The 20,434-nt window shown below is 38.6% G+C and overlaps 1 protein-coding gene across 5 annotated transcripts in view; it reads left to right on the forward strand.

The window, feature by feature from the left end:
* Positions 1 to 8,090: 8,090 nt before the first annotated feature.
* Positions 8,091 to 20,434, forward strand: part of LOC111602008 (synaptotagmin-like protein 4) — a 51,234-nt gene continuing 38,890 nt past the window's right edge. For 2 of the 5 annotated variants that reach the window (XM_023318898.2, XM_023318899.2), the window contains exon 1: positions 8,103 to 8,596. In XM_023318898.2, coding sequence (XP_023174666.2) covers positions 8,118 to 8,596 — 479 coding nt within the window. In that variant the 5' untranslated portion in view covers positions 8,103 to 8,117. Of the gene's footprint in view, positions 8,597 to 15,271; positions 15,824 to 20,434 lie in introns of those variants that run through there. The other 3 variants (XM_023318901.2, XM_030224859.1, XM_023318900.2) reach the window with 3 other exon arrangements.

Genomic DNA, 20,434 nt, shown 5'->3' on the forward strand with positions numbered 1-20,434 from the left:
AAATGGGCTGAACAAGCAGCAGAGATTGTGGGCTGTTATGAATGCAAAGCAAACACTGTATGAATTGATGACTTTCACACATAATACCTTGGACTAGGACATACTATTGTTGTCTGTCAACTGAGGACATGCTGGTCAAGTCCTTTCATTAATCAAACATATCGCTTAATTATCTGTTTGCTTCACAAGTGTAAATAAACAATTCATTGAGAGAGGCTCATGCAAACTTGAGGTTTCAATTACAAATTGCTGTATTTGTACGTTTACTATATTTAACCACTTGTACCACTTGTCAACTAGGCGATTCAAAGAAAGTTTATTGCTTGCAGTAAGAATCAATGTAAAAGGAATTTGCTTAAATCGAAACATCAAACTCAATTGCTTGTCAAAGTATAATACCTAACGCCAGAGCTCGAGGCACAGCAATGTAGTCAATTTAAATAACATTGGGTATTATAAATTTTGTATCAATGCCCAAATTCAATTGAACTTCTAATAATACAGAACGTAATGAAGTGTTTGTCAAAATTTAACCTTTTGTAAGAGACTACTTTATAATCCCAAAGACTTTAGAAGTAATAGCTTATTATATACAGTATTTTGAACTGCTTGTCAAAGTAAACCTCTTGTCAAAATAGAAAACAAAAATAATATCTGATACTGTAAGCTTGTCAATCAGTTACCACCTCCTGTTAAGCATAAGAAATATTTAAGAATATATGAACTTCCTTTATGTATTGCACAAGCACACATAACATTCTCAGCTGTTTGTCAAATATAACGTCTGGTTGGAGTAGAAACTTTAGTAATCTTAAAGGCCTACATAAGTTTGAGCTTCGTGTCATAGGCAATTACAATGACATTCAATATTTCAACTTCCTGTCAATATCAACTTATTTTCGACTACATCAGAATACTTAACACAGTTTGGCATTTCCTTAAGCTCATTATTTATTGAGCAAGCACTTAAATTTGTATTGCCAATAAATATTTCAGCGCCTCTCAAACAACAATTTAATTGCTGCTCGCTTTCAAGTGAACACTTTTGATTCACCATTAACCGCAAATTGATTTCAAAATTAATTAATCTGCTTTCGCTATGGAATATAAAAAAACAGCAGAACAGAAAAAATATGACCAACAGCTTAACACACGCTTGCCACTTGCCGCAGCTCTTGCGCCCCTTTTTTTATGCACTTTGACCTACATTTACCGCTGGGCTTGCGGCGAACGGGTGGATGAGCGGACCGGCCCAGCTTGCTTTGTTATCTGAATAAATCATACGACGTGTGTGCCACAAGACCGCTGAATAAACATGCTAGCAATCACACATACATACACACACACTTACACCTAGCCACACGCGAACAAACGCGCACAGACAATGTCAACTAACGGTTATTCATGTGAGTGTGCGTGTGTAAAGTAGCCAGCTGGCAGGAGATGGCTTCTTATCCTGTACATCACTTTGTAGTGTGCAGTGGCCTGTTCCAAGTGTAATGTGTAAAAATAAAACAAAATGTTGCCACATTTATAATATTGTATATGCTTTGTTGTCAAGTGCGTGATTCTATATTTATCTGCTTAATTCTAAATAACATTTTTATATCTGTATTATACATTCAGCTTTTGATTCACTATCACCAGTAACCGCAAATTGATTTCAAAGTTAATTAATCTGCTTTCGCTATGGAATATATATATATATATATATATATATATATTTTTTTTTTTTTTGTTTTTTTTGTTTTATGGGACATTTCTTATTCAAATAGTTTTTCCGAGCAATGAATATAAAATGAATTTAATTTTCATTTAATCGTTAGCTATTTTTTGGAAGTTAAGCTGAACTGTCATAGATCAAGAAATTGCAACATAACTGTTCTTAACATAATATATTTTAGCACACATATGTGTTGTTTTTGTACCACTGTGCGTGTTGCAGTTTTAATGTCATTTTTCTCTCATTTTCCTCTCTTAACTCACAATTTTTTCTTTGTTTTTTTTTTTAATGCTGAACACAACGTTGATGAATTTTATACAAGTTAAGTGGCCTGGGTCCACCTCTGCGTCGGCTGGCGACTGCTGGCGCTGTTGATGCTGTTACTGGTACGCCCACATTCACTGCGGGCAAACATTTGTGATTCAGCACCGTTGCGGCTTCTGGTTCACTTAACCTTTGCTTGTGTGCAGCCGTGAAGCTGCTAGCTGCTAGCCGTAGGCAGGAGACAGAAGCCAGCTGGTAGTTGAGCCACTTCGTTTGGTTCATTACCGTGGCGGCTAGGCTCGTAATATCGGCCAATATGTTGGTCGGGTCTAGCAACTATTTTCAAATATTAATGCTAGTCATTTGTATGCCTTTGATTTGTTGTCGTTTCCGGACCGCCTTTGAAGGCCCATCGGACAAGCTCGACTGTTCTATTTTGGAAAGTGGTTCAATTATTCAACTGCTCATGCGAATGCATATTTAAGCATTCCTCAAAGCAACTCTTCGCCACTCTCCATCTGATGGGCTTGAGAGGCGAATCACGTGCAAGCAGAGTTACAAATTCATTTGGGCAGCTCGATGCCCAGTGCTCCAATGTGCAATGCCCAGTTGATTGTTGGGCTTTCAGCTACCGATTAGAGTTACATTAGCATGACATAAAATCGATATAAACCAAATTAAACTGCCTCAATTGTGCCGCATTTAATGGCCTAATGTGTTGGAACTTCAGACACAGATTAACTTTGCAATAATAATGATCAAATTATAGTGCATCTAACCTGCATAGGTTTATATTTTAATTTTAAAAGTTAATGCCTGCTTTGTGTTAAACTTTGAGAGTTCTGTTGCTTTCGTACTTGTTCATTGACTTTTTGGTAAGCAACGTAAACAAAACTGAAAACTTTTGATTCGAAAATTCACTGAGCCACTTAAAAACTGATTAGGCTACTTAGAGTACTTTACTGTGAACATGAAAATATTTCAGATGAGTTTTACTATTTTACTCAGTTTTTTGTTGAGTTGCATTCATATAAAAATTAATTAAAATGCTTGACTAGAAATGACGCTTTAACAAGTTACTATTACTAAATGAATTCTCATGTTTGAATACGATTTATGGAGCGGCAAAGAATTGGGTAAAAAAGATTATATATGAATTTATAAAATATATAATATATATGTAAAGGGATAAAAATCTGTGAGAAACTCACTAATGCCAGACTTTTAAGCTTGAAATATTATGAATCACACAGGCAAGGATTTCCTAAACAAAAATCAGATATTTAAAAGGGAGATTCTTTACGAATTGGGAAAAATTGGTTGAAGTGTGGGAATAGTACCTATAGAAAACATAACTCTCTTGTTGTTATTAAATATTTAAACATATAAATATTAAATGCTTTTAGGTCTTCATGTCTCTGCCGATTCGAAATTGATGAAATTGCTTTAAGGCTGTTAAGAAAAATATATAATTTACATGCCAATGCCATTTTTATTAGAATAAAACATTATTGTTTGCTTTTAATGGTTAAGCGGCCTATGCGTATTTTAGATTTTATCTTAAACTCAGGCCATAAACTCGAACGCGCCACATGTCTTTATTTGATGAGGCTTCCGCTTCGCTAAAATGCTGACGCCCCAAGCTTCTCGGTCGAACTTAAAGTAGACCAAGCCGCGTCAACGACAAGCTTGTCGACAAGCACTTGACACCAGCAAGTTATCCATAGATACTTTATGAATGAAACCGGTAAAGAGCAGTCTGTTTGTATGTGTGACTGTGTATGTGTGTCGGAGAGTGTGCGTGCAGTTGTAGTCATGCCTAACGCTTATTTTATAGTATGTAATATATGCGCCATTTGAGCAGAGTTTAAGGCATTGTATGTGGGGCACACAAGCGCAACAGAACTGCACACAGACATTGACAAATGTCACACACACACGCAAACCCTATTACACACATAGTTAAGCAAAGTGTGTCTATATTTGTTTGACTTTTTACTAAACGACTTGACATTGATTATAGCTTTGTGACGTTTCTCTAGCTAATACTTTTCTAGCTCCAGCTGCCTGTATGAGTGTTTAAGGTTTTTTCTGCTTTGAGCATTTTGGATTAGGCTTTCTGGAATATAGGTCGATTTCGTTAGTCAAATTTTCGAGAAAATATTTTTGGCAGAATTTGGCCTGAATTGCTGAAGCTTCTCCAAATGAAATGCTTGATTAACAGACATAAAATTTATGATAAAAAATGCATAAAGCTAATTAGCTTAAAAGCTAACTATTTTTAAATGACATCGTCAACTGTGACCTTCATCCACTTATTGCCTGTTTTGTTAGGCTGGATTCTAGTGGTTTCGTTGACAGGCTCAGTACAGCTAGCGATGACTGCACAATATATTTATATCCAACCAACTGTTTTACTCTTATTTATTATAAACTTTTATTCAATACTTCTCTTGTAGTCATATATTGCAGCTGAAATAAATATATTTTGTATTCACTTTTGCCACAATTCAATTGATATCAGCTTTGTATAATGTTTGTTTGCCTTGTGGGGGGTTTGCTTCTTTTATTTTTTTGTTCAGCTTGTTGTGCACTTTGGCATTGCTGTCAACGATGTCAACATTACTTCCGAGGCTTTAGCATTGACCCTGTCGTATTTGCACAGATTCTACAATGTTGCTACTCGTATGCATATTTATTTGACAGTGACACTGAAATGTTGACTCTATTTCCATACATTTGCTTATTCATGATGTCCGCTGTCGCTGCCGCTGCTGCTGCTATTGCTGCTGCTGTTTCTGCTACTTTGCAGGCTTTTACCTTTTTTGCTTGTACAACATGACGTATGTGCAATGTGCATTTAAATTTCAGAGTAGAAACTTTTAACCTACCTGATGTTGTTGCTCTGTACCTGCTGCCTGCTAACTGAAATTGATTTGTGTGTTCGAGTCCGATTCAATTACGAGCAACTAGTTCATCTGCCACTGGATGGGCTAAAAATAGTCCAGCTGGCCTGAGTGCCTGGGCATTGTTATGTGACTCGCATAAAAAGTTATATATAAATACGCATTCGTTAAAGTGAGCTTTCGAATATATTTATGTACAGTTTTGTGCTTAATTTGTTTGTCTGCTTGTTGCACATTGCGTATACGTAACGTGGGCTTCATTACAAATTCAGCAAGTGTGAATTAAAATGGATGCCATTAGCCCATCCGTCGCACCTAACAATGGTGCCATTGTGCTCAATTTATTGCAGGCGTGTGCATTTTTCATATTTTCAATAAGACAAACGCTGTGCGAAGGATGAGACCCACACACGCTGCCTTCAGGCTGGCAGCGTGCAAATGCTTAATTACATTTGCTCCACACGCAGTCGCGGCGAAGCGGGGCGGCTCGGAGCTTTTGCTCATGCGATGCTGCGCATCCATCATCGAGGCGTCAGAATAATAGGCAGCAGACTCTATCGTGTCCTGTCCTGTTCTAGCCCTGCGTTTTCAGGATGCCTGTCTAAGCATCCAGTGTCGAGGGCGGCGCGTTTTGCTGCCTTTCAATTGATATTGCATGTCTTTGCTGTCAGTCAGACGTTACGGCCATACACCGACACGGGCACACCATAGTCTTACCCTGCGCGCAACTGTGAGGCATTTTCAATTTTCAACTCTGTTCATCCAAGTTTCCAGTGGGCACAGTGCTAGGTAACGTTACAGCCACGACAGCGGCAGCACTTCCGCCTTAATCACATGTGTGTGCGTGTGTGAGAGTCGATAAAACAGTTGGACTTTGCATGCAAGCGCTCTGGTGTATTCCATTTCCGTTTCACCCCCTCCCCGCCGAGTCCACTGCTTGTGATTATTGTTTGAGGTCCCTTTTTGTGCCTTTGCTGGTGCCACAGTTAAACTGTCATTGTCATTTAAATGTCTTTTGACTGTTGCCGCTGTCATTGTTCTTTCAGTTACAGTAACTCTGTGTGCCACAAACACACACGCACGCACAATCGTGCACACATATGCACATATGCCCACACATTCATCACATTAAATTGAAATTTTTTTCCAACTGACTGGTCTTCGTTGAAGCTTAGAGCTTTACATAGGACAGCTTGTGAGTGTGTGTGAATGTGTGGTTGTGTGGGCAGTACATTCCTTGCTAGTTTTGAGTTTATTTATAGCGTTTTAATTAATTTTACACAGCTATGCAGGTAACTATGAACTATGAGAAGCATTTTCATTAAGCACCACAGAGTTGTGTAAAAGACACGAGTATAACATGATTTTCATCTTGGCAACTTATCAATTTAATTTTTATATACACCTTAAGCTTCGACAATTTCAATCAAAGTTTACTTAAATGGGAAATTTTTAATCTTTTTAAAAAATGTAAAAATTCTACTTGAGCTTGGCATGGGAGATTTATCAATATATTTTCATATAACATTTCTGGAAATTTAATCTTTCCGCCAATTCTTGGAGCAACGCGCTTTCGAAAAAGAGTGCATGCTCAATTTGGTTCATTGATTTTAAGGAGAACAAGCAATTTTCGGAGTTATTCCAGGAAAGAAAGATCTTTTGTAGCTATTCCATGAATATCCTGCAAAAACAAATTTGTCGGTTTAAATTTCAGAGAAGTGGCTCTTAATGAACGAACTTCCAGGTTCAATTTGCATTAATATAGATTTCAAATATGCATAGACTATTTTTTTTTGCGCGTAATTGTTTTTGTATACATTAAAAATTTAAATTTATGACAAACAATTAAATGAAATGAAATTAAATTATTGAACTGCGAAATAAAGGCCTAAGCTTAAGCGCTCAATGAGTCCATATATTACTTTTGCATATTTCAAAATAAATTTGTTCAATTTATTGAGTGCTCTTATAATGACAAGCTTTGGCAAATTGGGGTAATATTTGCAGTAATTTATTAACAATGCATTAACGCGGCTTTCATTTGCATTTAAATATGCTTAACACTAATTAAACAGTTGTTCCACTTTCATTGCAATTTATCATTTGTTTTTCTCTTCTTCTTGACATTGTAATTCGCTTTTAATGGAAGCCCAAACATATGCGTGTGCGTTATCAGATGTTAGATACACAGACAAACACACACACGCCAAACATACTCGCACACACCCACACACATTAGAACTTACTAACTAAGGTTCACGCTTGCTGTGACTGCCACAGCCAACCGTCAAGCCACATGAAAATTTGTGTGACTGCCACATGCTGTGGGCGTGTACTCTCTGGGTGTGCGTGTGTATTCACATGTGTGTTGTGCTCGGTGCATTTAAATTGCCGCTTTCAATTGCTTTTACCTTTTTTTGTAGCAAACTGATATGCTCAATATTATGACTGAATTTCCTTTCCACTGTCAAACGCTTTGCTGGCTTTCCCTGTTGCACTTCGGGCTCCATTGTGCGTGTTCATATTTTAGCACTTAAGAGCGCACTTCAGAGAATTTTAAGCACATCTCTGAGTGCTCGAAAACAACTTTCAGAGAGGCTCAGTAATCTAATGGAATTGAATACAGGCTTGTAAATGAAATACAATTTCGAGATTTGGGTGTGCAGTTAAGCTGTACTAAACATGCGCTCAAAGGTAGGCAACATGTGGCAAGTTAAGCTAAAAACGAGAAATTGAAGAATTAAAAACTTGAGTGAGTTGAATCACTTCAAATGGCAAAGCTTGAAGGAGAAGCAATCATAATTTATAAAAATTAAATCATAAATATTGAATACAAATAAATGCTTGAATTTTTACTTACTTTGCAGATCTTAAATAAAAATTAAGAAGGCAGCAACTGTTATGGGATTGTTTGTGCATTGCGGGACTAATTATTAGATAAAAAAGTAAGCCACAGCAAAAGCAACAATAACAACAACAACAACAGATACAAAAACAATTACGAAGTTACACAGACAAAGGCGGCAACCGAAGCGGCTTATTGGAGTGTGTGTGCTTGGGATCTTGCAGTTGACAGCAGAGCAGAGTACTACAAAGGCAAGCCCACACACACTCCCAACCACACACACACAGACACCAGCAGAACAAGGCACACACACACACATATCTACACAGAGCGAATCTCAAAGAACAGCAAATAGGAAAACTCCGTTAACCTGTATAGTATGTCAAGTGGACGCAGTGCACGCCTACCGCCCACGCCCACGCCCACGCAAAACGCCAACAACAAGCACCGCGTGGCAGCTGCAACATCAAGCGTAACAGCAGCAGCTGGTGAGCCCAACAGCAACAACATGCTGCAATACAGCAGCGGCAATGCAACAGCCAACGGCAGTGCTGCCTCGGCGTCGGGCTTAGGCGTAAGCGGCCTTCAAATGGGTATGAACATGGGCATGGGCAGCATGTCGAGCGGCATGCTGCCAAGCAGCTATGGCCTTGGCCAAATGTCCGCCGGCGTCAGCACTGCAACGAGTGATGTAGGAACCGATAGCATACCCGGCGAGACCATAGATGTTCTGGGCCCCGAATTGGCAGTGGCCACATCGCAGGTGCTCGAGAATTTGTCGGAAAATGAGCGGAAGATGATAATCGAGGTGCTTAATCGGGACGAGTCGGTGCGGCAGCGTGATGCAACCAGGATAATGTGAGTACCCACTAACAACTAGCTTTAATTGAAAACGTTCTGGCCTAATGAATGTTGTAGCTCTAGTGTAAAAAGACCTGAAAAGGATACTAGACAAGCACTTGAAGTTGAATTATCATTTAATTTGTTTGGTTTTAAGTTGAATTGCCACTTGGATTATCATTATTTTCGAAGAGGATAGTAGGAAGTTTGAAGATGAAATGCTCTGTGAAAATGTTTTCTCTATCATCTCCAGTTGAGATATTGACATAAACAGCTTTTCATTGCCGCATTGCTGTTCCAGCCAATTAACTTTGCCAAAGGTTGCCCTTAACGGCTTAACTATCCCTCATGCCAGTGGTTTACGGGTTTATAGCTGCTTGAGTAAGTATTCCAGTGCAGTCATATTATTTCGGTTATTGCCACTTGTCGCAGCAAGGTAAGGCAGCCAGGTATATTGGCTATTAAAGCCAGGCAATACACTTTGACTTCAAGGCTTGCTCGCTTGAGCTGTTTGTATGCTCTGCATTTCGCCTTTGGCCAACACTTTTTGGATACTATGCAGCAGAGTCCAAATGGCTTTAATTGCTTTTCGTTGAAGCTTTAAATAACCGATACAGTGACGTTGGACCTTATAGAGACCTCAGAGCAACTCTACTTAACGTCCGTATCTTAGCAGTTTTCATTTTAAGCTATAACTTTACCCTGCTCTGTTAAGCCGATCTACACTGGAAAACAACAAGTCAAAGGATAATTTGCCATAGCACAGTCAGACACAATAATGTCGCGACATCTGTTGCAAATATTTATAATTTACCTTGAAAAATATGCTTAAACAGATTAATTTGAATTCTTTTCGCATCAATAAATTATTTTATTAAATGAAAATTTTCAAAGATACTTTTATCGATATTATCTGTTATGAGCACATTTTTAGCTTTCGTTCCGCCCTTCTTTTGTGCGCTTAACCTTTAATGTTAAGTTAATTAAAAACCACGAAATGGCTGAACCATCAAGCCATAATTATATAGTGTATGCAGAGTTTGTTTTGCGCGTCGAGCGAGCGTGGGCGTGGTTGATTTTTTAATTAAATGTCGAAAAAGCTGTTTGGCAGCTGCAACATATAATGCCACACATTGCAGCCAACGCACGAAAAAAAGCTGATGTTAATGCATTTAGTGTTTCACATGGCCAAGTGGTTGCGCTGTGAGTTTCTTAAATTTTCCAAGCTGCGGCCATCACACACGTATCGCACATTGTGTAAACCACAATTTACTACCTGGATATTCGTGCGTGTGTAAGTCGAAGTGAGTCGGTGTATGTGTGGTGCTTCAAGCAGCGGTTTCTGTATATATATAATGCACATGCCTTTGGCGACCGTCCCGTCACATAAGTTCAGGTTCAAGCCCAATGGCAGTTTTCGGCTTCAGGCACAGCTTAAGTCCTTTTGCCGCTTCTGGCTTTCAATTGATATGCGCGAAAAATTGTTTTCGCTTCGTTTAAGCGGCTTTTGTTCGATAGGCTGCCTTATGGCACTTGCGACTTGGTTCACTCCTACGCGAACTGCCCACCTCACAAGGAACCATTGTTCTCGCGTCAGACCCTAAATCAAACGCATGTGACATTTTATACTCCATTCGCGTAAGGTTTATTTTATTTGTTTGGCATTCACTAAGGAAAACGTTAGTGTGTAGAAAGGGCATTATGCGATTGTGGAAACTTACACACAAAGGCGTTAAGAAGCACATTCTCATCTTCTCTCTTTAGCCTTCTCTCTCCCTCTCTCTCTACTTGCCTCTATTCATAAATCAATTATACATATCTAAATCATGTTTTCATGAAATCGTTATGTCTAATTTAACACAATTTCTAGCTTATAGACTATCTTATAGTCGGATAAGCATTTTCTTATTTGTTTTCATTTCAGTTTGTACTGGGAATGAAAATGATTTTCTGCAAAATTGAGTTCAATTTGATTGTACTTGAGTATTCCAGTTGCGTGTCGACATGTTTTTGCTTTTAGTCAGCTCTCGATCTACTGTTTGTGTTTTGGGTTAGACTGCGACATTTAAGCTATCAATTGAAAAGTATTAAATTGCTTTAGTACACTAGCTTTTTTAGCTCTTTTTTTCTGTCAACAAATATGAACGATTCCTAGAGAGTGTCACACTTTGTTGTAGTCTATGTAACCCCTTAGTTGATTGGGTTGCTCAGGTGGATAGCATTGGTTATGCTTAGATTATACTGGCTGACTGACTGATTCCCTCTAAATAGGAACGAGAATTGGCTGCAGCGCAATGAAAAGAAACCTTCTAATGAACACAAATTAGTTTGACCTTCAGATGACAAACACACACACACAGCTAATTTGCTTACATTTATTTACGCTTGAATAGAAAGCTAAAATTGGCTTCAAGTTCAGATTTGCTTACACCATAGATACAAAATATTTTACGATTTATTTTCAATTTCTCATTTATCAAACTCAACTTGGGGCAAAAATAAATTTGACAGCAAATAGAGGAAACGCGACTAGTATATTTTACTTCAATTAAGGAGCCGTCAGCACGAGTTCTAGTCCGACATGGGATACAAGTAGCTTACAATCTAAACACTTAATGCGACTTAAGGCCTCGTGTGGCACAAAGTTAGCTGTTTTTTTATTTTATTTTATTTTAGTGCCAACTCATAAAGATTTCTATTACACATCCAGTTCAAATAATGTGCACATAAATCTTAGGCATTGCTTTCCGTTCGGGCGCTGATTTAGTTAAAATGTGGCCGCCTTTTAGGCGGCCCTGATTGCTTAATCATGTTGTGTGTGTGTGTCTGTGTATGTGTGCGCGTGTGTGACGGAAATGGCTAAATTGAAAAACGCCACTGGAGCTGATGACCAACAGTGAACGGTGAGCGGTGAGCGGTCCGAGCTCAAAATAGCTGGCAATAGGTCAGATGATGCCATGACAACAAAGCCTCCTGCTGCTGCTGCTACGTTTGTTGGCCATGGCTCAGCTGTGCCAACAAATAATGCTTTCATACTACTACCGCGGGGTAGCCGTGGATGGAACTTGTATTGAGCAAGGCGCCAATAATGACACCCGCCCACAAATGGAAGATGATGAATGAACAATATTGTTGCCTTCGGGTGTCAAACTCTCACCCCATTCGATTGTGTAGAGCATCTGTCAGTTGGAGCAGCATTTAAATGTTTGGCATTTCATTATCGTATTAATCAGTGGCCGTGTTGCCATTAACATAAAACTGTCGTTAACTAAAAGTAATTAATTTTCAGGCTACTCGCCTTTATATTGCGCGACAACTGTAGAAAATAACTGGGGCACAAAAATTTATGACGTGCCCCAACTTTTATTATAAGGGTCTATTAAGAGTTCAAGTTTTATACGTCTAAGATTCATCAGATACCGAATTTGAATAGGAAAAACTTTCTTTGACAATGGACGATAAATGTGCCTAAGGAGAGAGTATTAAGTTCAGATTTAGTTTTTGCATTAGCTTCCATTATTTATAATTTGCAGCAATTGCTTTAAGTTTTGGCTCAAGTGTCGTGAATGAAATTAGTCCAAATAATCTAATAAATGAATGATAATAAATGCAATATAGCCCGAGGGTAACATGTCACACGCGACACGTTATCAAGTGGCCAGGTAACCAGGTAACGCAATTAACGCGCTAATCCTTAGCATGCGGCATATATGTACATATATAACGGATGTCTGTATGATGTGTAGCAGACAGTTGGGCTGTGATAAGTTTGGTGTGGGCCACTCTTGCTAACCGTAATAGATACGAGCAATCTCTTGTTCGCTCTCTCGTTCCATATTCGCTATTACAGGCTGTCCATCAATCTTGGCTGGCCTTGATGTTGCTTTCGTTTGAGTACTCCATGATTTGGTGCACGCGCCTTGGCTCCGATTGCTTTGATTCTTCACGTAAATGCAGCAAGCAAAATGTTGATGTTGATGCTGTTGTTGCTGTTGCTGTTGATGTTTCTCTTGCTGCCGGCCTTTTGCGTCTGCATCTGTTGCCGCGTAATGAGCTCCTTGAAAACTTATCTTATTTCCGAGCCGAGGCACAGGCGTCTCTTTGAGTGTGTACCCAAAGATACCTGTGTTTGTCATTTCTTTTAACTAAATTAAATTTAGCTGTTGCTCTAGAACTTTATTAACTGAGTCGCATGCCAGCCAGTCAGTCAGTCAGTCAGTCTGCTCGTCTTCCACCCACGCACTGCCACTTCATTCCTTCATTATCATCTGCTGGCATTTGATTATGTGCCACTTTGTATGAGTCGAGACGACTCGACGACTTGCCGACTCGCCGACACGACAGCGGAGCGTGACACGAACACTCACAGCTCAGCTAAACGTGACTAGCACAACTCAAGTTCAGGTTTCACCGTTAAGTTTGCTTTTCACTGAAGTCGAAATAGGAGCGGCGCACAAATACCTGAGCACAAATATATGTGAAGTCAGTTTTGAAGCAAAAATACAAAGTAAACGTACACCTTGAGAACAACCTTGGCGCATTTAAAGTGATATTGATATTTATAGATTAGTTCAGCAAGCCATTATGCGTTGTATTTGTGTTTAAGCTCAAATATAATAAGATATGAGAAAGCTAACAGTTCTTATTCATAATAAGAAGGTGAGAAATTGTCTTGAGGGAAGTTTTTCTTTTGGAAATTGTCAGTATTATTAGTTGATTATTGCTTGAAAAGGTTAATGCAATTTTAGATTTATTTAATTTGTTTTTCAATGCAATTCAAGTTCAGATGACTGAAGTAGAGTAGCTGCAAAGTCTTAATAGTTGATCATAATTTTGTTTTTATTCATTCATCTGCCTCGTGACACGTTTCCATCTTAAGGAAGTCAGAAACTCAAATACATGGACGGGAAAGGTCCGTTTACTTTTGCTTTTTGGTTAGTTTTATTTTGGCTTGTGCGGCTTTTGCAGCTCTGCTTTGCAAATTTCACTTGCTAATGCTTTTGATTACTTTTAATTACAATTTGGCTGCTAGGCGACGTTGACCAACGTTTGGGGCACTCCAAACTTTGGTTATGTTTATCAAAGTTTTGTGCAGTCAGCTGTTACATGAGCTGCGTCTTCAAAACGCGTCGCAATATCTCTGTTTTTTTTTGCCTTTTTTTTGGTCTTTAAGCTTCCTCCTTGTTTGTTGCCTTTTCATAAGTTTGGCCATCAAGCGACTTAATTGGCGCTTAATGCATAAGCCTGCCCATTTTCCCATTTCCCAAATAAAGCGCGCGGCCTGGGCGCCTACCTTATCAACTCCGTGCATGTCCATCACTCGGGTTTACAGTCACTCAGATTTATTCGTGCCTGAAAGCATGCAACAGTATTTAACTGTATGCAAAGCGGCTGCGACTGTGTGAAAGACAACGGCTGCAGCCAATTAATGCAGACTTTGCCGCACTCAACATATATATATGTCATATGGCGCCTGCTTTTCGGCTGCCACCTTACTGATTATAATATATTGAGCTGCACTAACGACAATAATTGCGCTAGGGCTCAGCAAGCCGCATTGGCGCATTCTTCTGCCGCAAGCGTCCGCATGAGGCTAACCAATTAAAAAAACTATTTAAATGTTATTAAACAATTATGATGTTTATAAGCGCTGTCGTGTCATATTTTCAGCTCAAACAGCCACAACTTCAACTTTGTGAAAACTCACACGCCAACGAATGTCTCTGAGTGTCAAGATAAGAACCCTTCAAGCTCGTTGTATACACTACGGTGATGAGTGCCGACATATGATATATTCAAATGTAAATAAATTAAAGCAATTGTAATCAAGTAAATCTATAAATTGCGATAAATCTGCAAACATTTATTATGCTATTTATTTATTTTCTATTTTGATTTTATTCAAAGGGCTGCAAAAGCATGAATAGCACAAGCTTTAGTACTTAGATGCCATAGATAATATATGCTGCTTTTTCAATAATAATTAATTAAGGAAAAGGTTTTCAAAATTTAAATAAAATTTTTAAAAAAGTCCAAAGCTTATATAAATTGAATTTTCTCATATTTGTTATTATTTATTTATATTAATTATTCCAAATAAATTTTGCAAATAATCAATATTCATTTAATTTGCGCTCTTCAAATGTGATTTATTGACATGATAATCAAACACGTAATTAATTACATAATAATTATTGACACATTCGACAAATACAGTCAATATTGACAAACACTTTAGTTGCGGCAGTGTATGAAAATATGCTGCAGAAATCACTTTGGGAATTCTTTAGCGTGTCCCGCGAACACAATTTTACACTGGCCAGCTAGACACGAGAAGAACAACAATAAGAACAACAGCAACATTAAAAATGCGACTCGTCTTTCTCATGAGTGCATAATTAAAATGATAGCGACTGGCGACGTCGCGCTTGGAGTTCGCGTTCTGTTTAATGATAATGCGAGAAGGGCGCCTCAGGTAGCAGGTAGGTACTGCAACGAAAGAGACTGAACGCGAGAGATGGAGAGAGCGAAGGTAGTGAGAGAGAGAGAGCGACTGAGCCAGGCACTGATCGCATCGCATCGCACTCTTTCTTAGTCTCTCGGTGTTCAACCTGTTGCTTTCAATCGAGTCTTTCAATCGAGCGAGCGCCGTTAAATCTCGGCAAACGTCTCGCAGCTCAGTCAACGAACGCGTCTCGAGCTAAGCGGACGTCGCCACGCAGTCGCTCTGTGCAACGGTGCGTGAGAATGTATGTGTGTGTGTCTTAAGATAGCTAGAGAAAGAGAGAGCGAGCGGGAGAGAACGACTGTGAATGCGTGCCGGTTTAAGATTTGTATATTTCTACCTGTGCCCGCAGAAATTGTATATCTTATTGATATGATCCCCGATTCGACTGATATTAAAGGCATACAAGCACATAAGCTACAAAAGTATCTAGCAGATACCACTCGCCGCCTGAACGAAGGCATGCTAAGCAGCAGCGAAAGACGCGACATTAACCTCTAAGCAACGAACTCAAGCAAAACAAAACAAACAAAAAAAATCGAATTGAAGTTTTAAGATAAAAGAAAAAATTTCTGTGTGCCAAGCAGAAGATAACAAAATTGGCAAAATAAATATTAAAAACTTTGCCAAAAATATTATTAACCCCACGAGGCGAGGCTATAAAGCGCCCAACGAATACCACAGCGAATACACGAGCTGCCGCAGCCACAAGATACAAAAAAGTATCTCAATAACAAAAGGTAAAATGGAACAGCTAGAGCAACGATTGCTCTACGTGCACAATTGCGCAATTATTATAGTTCTTTTTTTCGTTGTTACTTTGCTATTATTTTTTTTTACCTTTACCTTTGCTTTAGTTTTATTTTCTTCACCTTATTTGCTTCACATACCTGGCAGAGAGCCGAGTGTTTGCTTGAAGAAATGCGCCATTCGGTTATGTTAACGGTTGGACTGTAAATTTAATTAAGGCTCCAATGCGAACTTTGAGATACAAATATATCCAGTTGCAAACAAAGGCGCAACAGCGTCACAGAAAGGCGTAGAAGCCAGCTGCCTGCCCCGTTTGCATTTGTATCTTTCGACTGTAGCTGTGTAATCTGTGTTTCTGTGTAGATATTTTTGTCTTTGGCTGTTTGGCTTGTCGAAAGCGCATTACATACACAGCTCACGCATTTCACGAATGCACCCACTCCACTGGAGTCCAGGGAGCCGCCGCGTTCGCATTTCTTTCGCTGCGTAGCTGAATGCGTATACCTTGTATATAATATGTATCTGCTTTGGGCGATTGTTACTGTTGTTGCTGGTTGTTGCTTTTAACTTGACTGTGTTTACTTTTTGCTTGTCGAGCTTGGCATACCATAAATTCAGCTTAGTTCTTATGCCGCACATCGACGCACGTCTCAAATGCCTTTTGTTTGTGTTTTTGCCGCCGACGCGGCTTTAAAACTTCTATACCCAGTGCCAAATTGCAGTCGTTAGCCGCATATGCAAACCACATTTGATGAGTCCATCAAGTTGAATGAATTTGCGATTTGGCGATCGAGATTCACAATGTTGTTGTTGCTGTAGCTGTTGCTCGTATTCTTGGTACTGAGCTCAGCACAGTAGACAGAATAGTAACAACAGACCAAGGCATGACTAATGGAGCGCTGCGTCAACAGCAACACCAACAGCAACAGCAACGGCAATAGCGACAGCAACAAACTGAACAACAACAAATGTATCTGTTAAGTAAAGTGTCTTGTAGGTGTGAGTGGCGTTTGAGCCAACAAAGCGTCCACATTTTTCATTTGTGAATGTCGTCGTTGCTTTCTGTCTAAATAGCTCACAGATTGCCCTCGCATACACAACGGCTATTTGTACGTACACATATGTGTGTACCTACTTTAATATACATTTGTAGCTGTGGTGCGTCTCATATTGTGCGGCTCAAATTTAATTAGCATATTGCTGCACATTCGTAACTTTAGACCTTGGCCCGCAGCAAGGCGAAGAGACAGCACTCGTCGAAGGTGGCTCTACTTACTTGAAGATCAATGACATGAGCTGAAAATGAGACCACAAAATGTAATTTCGCGGCTGGTTTGAATACTATGTGAATTCGCATTAAATATATATATTGACAGAGCTGACAGATTCATTTTCTATCTTTCTTATTTCTCAGATTTAAAGCTTAGGCTTAAAAGCTGCAGCAGCTTTTGTGACTTGAATAACAAACAAATCTTTTTTCTTTATGAATAAGGAATTATTTGTTTCATATATGACTTTGTTTTATAAAGTCATATTATAAAAAATAAAAGAGAAAGTAATTTATGAATTAATAATAATTATTTTACGTCTGCTGCCTTGAGAAGTTTCATAAGAGGTTTACTCAAAATGAATGCCAATTCAAGTTAAGCTTTACTTCTCTGGTTAATTAGCGACTTGTAGCAAACATTCACAGACTTAAAATAATGCTCAATGAACACTTTAGGCAAGTGTCATTGTTGCTAGGGTTCTTTGCGGTTGGTAAGTCAAACATACTTAGCAGATAAGGCCAAATCGTAGCTTATCAGATGAGCACAGTAGGTGTACTATATTTATGGGCACTAGATTCAAATATTTGGGCATTATGTCATGACTGGGTCGTGTTAGCACTTAGATAAGTGTTTAGTAAAAATATATTTGAGTGCATTGACCATAGGCATCACGTACCATTTAAATGGGTCACAGGCTGGTTACAGGAGCGATTCGTTTTAAAATGAACAAGTGGAAAGACAAAAATTAACAAAACATTTGACTGGCAGTAGATGAGTTCATTAATCATTTATGCATATTCATGCAGCTGAACGTTTGCTGCTGTGGCGCTGTGGTGCTGTGGCTTTTGGCCGGCCACGCCCACCGGGCTAAAGGAACGCCTTGATGTTTTTGCTTGGTTAACACATTTATCATTACCATTTTCAGCAGCTTTCCTTTATTCTGAGTTATTTGCTTTTGCTCTGACGTTTTTCTATTTCCGTTAAATAAATAACTCGAGCTGGGCTTGCTTCTGCTTTTCGCCAGCGAAATATGCGTATGCGTAATTTATTATAATTAAAGCATGAAGTACTGACAGTTATTAACTTTAATAACGTTATTTTCCCCCCTTTTTGATGGAGCCATTTGAATCAGATGATGAAAAAACAGCTGCCACAGCAACAGACGGAATGCTAAGGTATTGCCAAAAAGATACTTCTAGGTGGCTGGGATAGGCATCACGCCCAGTTAGTTAGAAATTGGGCAGTTGGCAAAATCTCTAATCAAGCCAAATGCAAATTAGGTTAACTGTTGTTTAACGACGGCACGAGAGAAGTCGAGAGACACATCAAACAGTCAACTAAGAACTCTGCGGAGAGATAAACGAGATGAGATACCGCAATAAAACTCAAACCGATGAAAGCTCAGCGAATGCGAAAGGCAATAAAGCAGAAATTCAAGCCACTAATGAAGTTGCTGCGAGCACTAAACGACATTTCTGTCGGACAGTGTAGGAAGTGTTAATGATAATGATGGGCACGTCTCAACATTGTCGCCTCTTGGTACATTAACGCGTGTCATCGTGTGGGTGGCACTCAGTTGTGCTCGTTGTTGTTGTTGCCTTTTGTTACCCTCCCCCGGCATTTGGCATTTGGCATTAGCATAATTTCCATAGTTGGCTAGGGCTTGTTTAATGTTCATTACTGGCAGAAAGTATAGCCAATACATTTGATTAATTGACAAATTATGAAATTGCAAAAAATGTTAATTACTTTATGGTGTCGCTGTAGCTTTTGAACCAGAAACGAAGATTTTCCTTGCATGTGTGGAGTAGGGCGAAAAGCCAAATGATGCAATGATTATGTTGCAATTTGCACACCAATTTCCAAAGTCGCTTTTATGATGAGGTCGCATTTATATAAAAATCTATATATACTATATAAAATCTTCATTATTGTTGCAAAAACTATTTCATTTTGTTTAAAAATATTCGGGCTTAGGATAAACTAATAAATATTTACGGTATTCAGTGTCAAGTAATTATCAAGTTACAAGCTCTCTGCATCTGCGCTCATTCATGATATTCATTCTGAATTTACTCATTCGTTAAATAACGTAAATATTTTAATAAAATTTTATTAATTGCTTTGGCATTAATTGATTGAGAAGTTTGACTGAACTTCTGATATGCCCATTTCAATGCCAATTGTATTTGAGTAATTGATTCTAAAGAAAAATAAAGCTCTTTATAAATTATATCCGCTCTAGCCGCAAATCGTGATTCCAAACATATGCAAACTGCAATTAAAGTCAAATTATCGCGCTGCCTTTTACAAAGCAAACGCAAAAACAAACCCGAAATGGTTAAATCGTATTAAAAATCGCAATTGAAATAATACAAAAACCTGGCTAAAAGCGACGGCTGCTGTCAATAGCCGTTTTTGCTGGCTAACAAATTCAAAAGCGCCAAAAGCGTTGGGAAACTCAATTCGAGAATGTGACGGAAAAATATCTGTGAATAAGCAGCGAAAAAACGAGGCTGATTTTAATCAGTCGATGCTTTTTGCTTTTTTTCTTCTTGCCATCACAAGAGGGGAGAGAGGCGAAGGGTACTTGGGGGCTGAGAGTTGACAGCGATGAATCAGAAGGCGGTCAGCGGAAACGCAGCTGTAGCCGCTTTTTCAATTGAGAACTGAGAATCGAGAATTCCGAATATTGTTTGGAGTGTTTCTTGTTTTATTTTTATTTATTTTCGCACAGGCTGCGAAAAATTGTTACAGTTTTCAACTGGAACTCATATAAGTTGTTATTGTTCGCATTGTTTATTGTTGTTGTTATTGTTCGTGTTAAGCGGGGCATCAGCTGTGCCCAAGTGCTTGTTCACCAAAGCAATTGCTGCTGTCAGCTTTACAAGATTGCCCGCCTAACAAGCCATTCAATTTATTATTGTCTGCGTAGCTTAATGGACCTTTAAAATGACAACAATCAATGTATTTAATACCATAAATCAATAGCGCATATAGCAACTGCAGCTGAACAATCTAAAATAGAGTTCTTCTACACCTACGTATCTCCTATGGCAGCATTATAATTAAATAGTTTTATTTGTAAAGCTAGCCATAACAGGTCTGTAGTGTTAGAACGTTTTCTCTTTATTAATTTAAATATCTATCGTGCAACACGCCCCAGACTTTATTAGAGCTATTTATATACTAAAGCATGCATGTAAGTACGAGCTTAGCATTCAGTGAATTTCTAGGTTTCAATCGATCTATTCAGATACATATATATATATATATATATTTATAGCCAACACTTAAGCTCTCTCTTAAATGTAGCTCAGTTTTTAATTTTTT

The sequence above is a fragment of the Drosophila hydei genome, unplaced genomic scaffold (assembly GCF_003285905.1).
Source record: "Drosophila hydei strain 15085-1641.00,03,60 unplaced genomic scaffold, DhydRS2 tig00008119-arrow-pilon, whole genome shotgun sequence".
Classification (NCBI taxonomy): Eukaryota; Metazoa; Arthropoda; class Insecta; order Diptera; family Drosophilidae; genus Drosophila; species Drosophila hydei.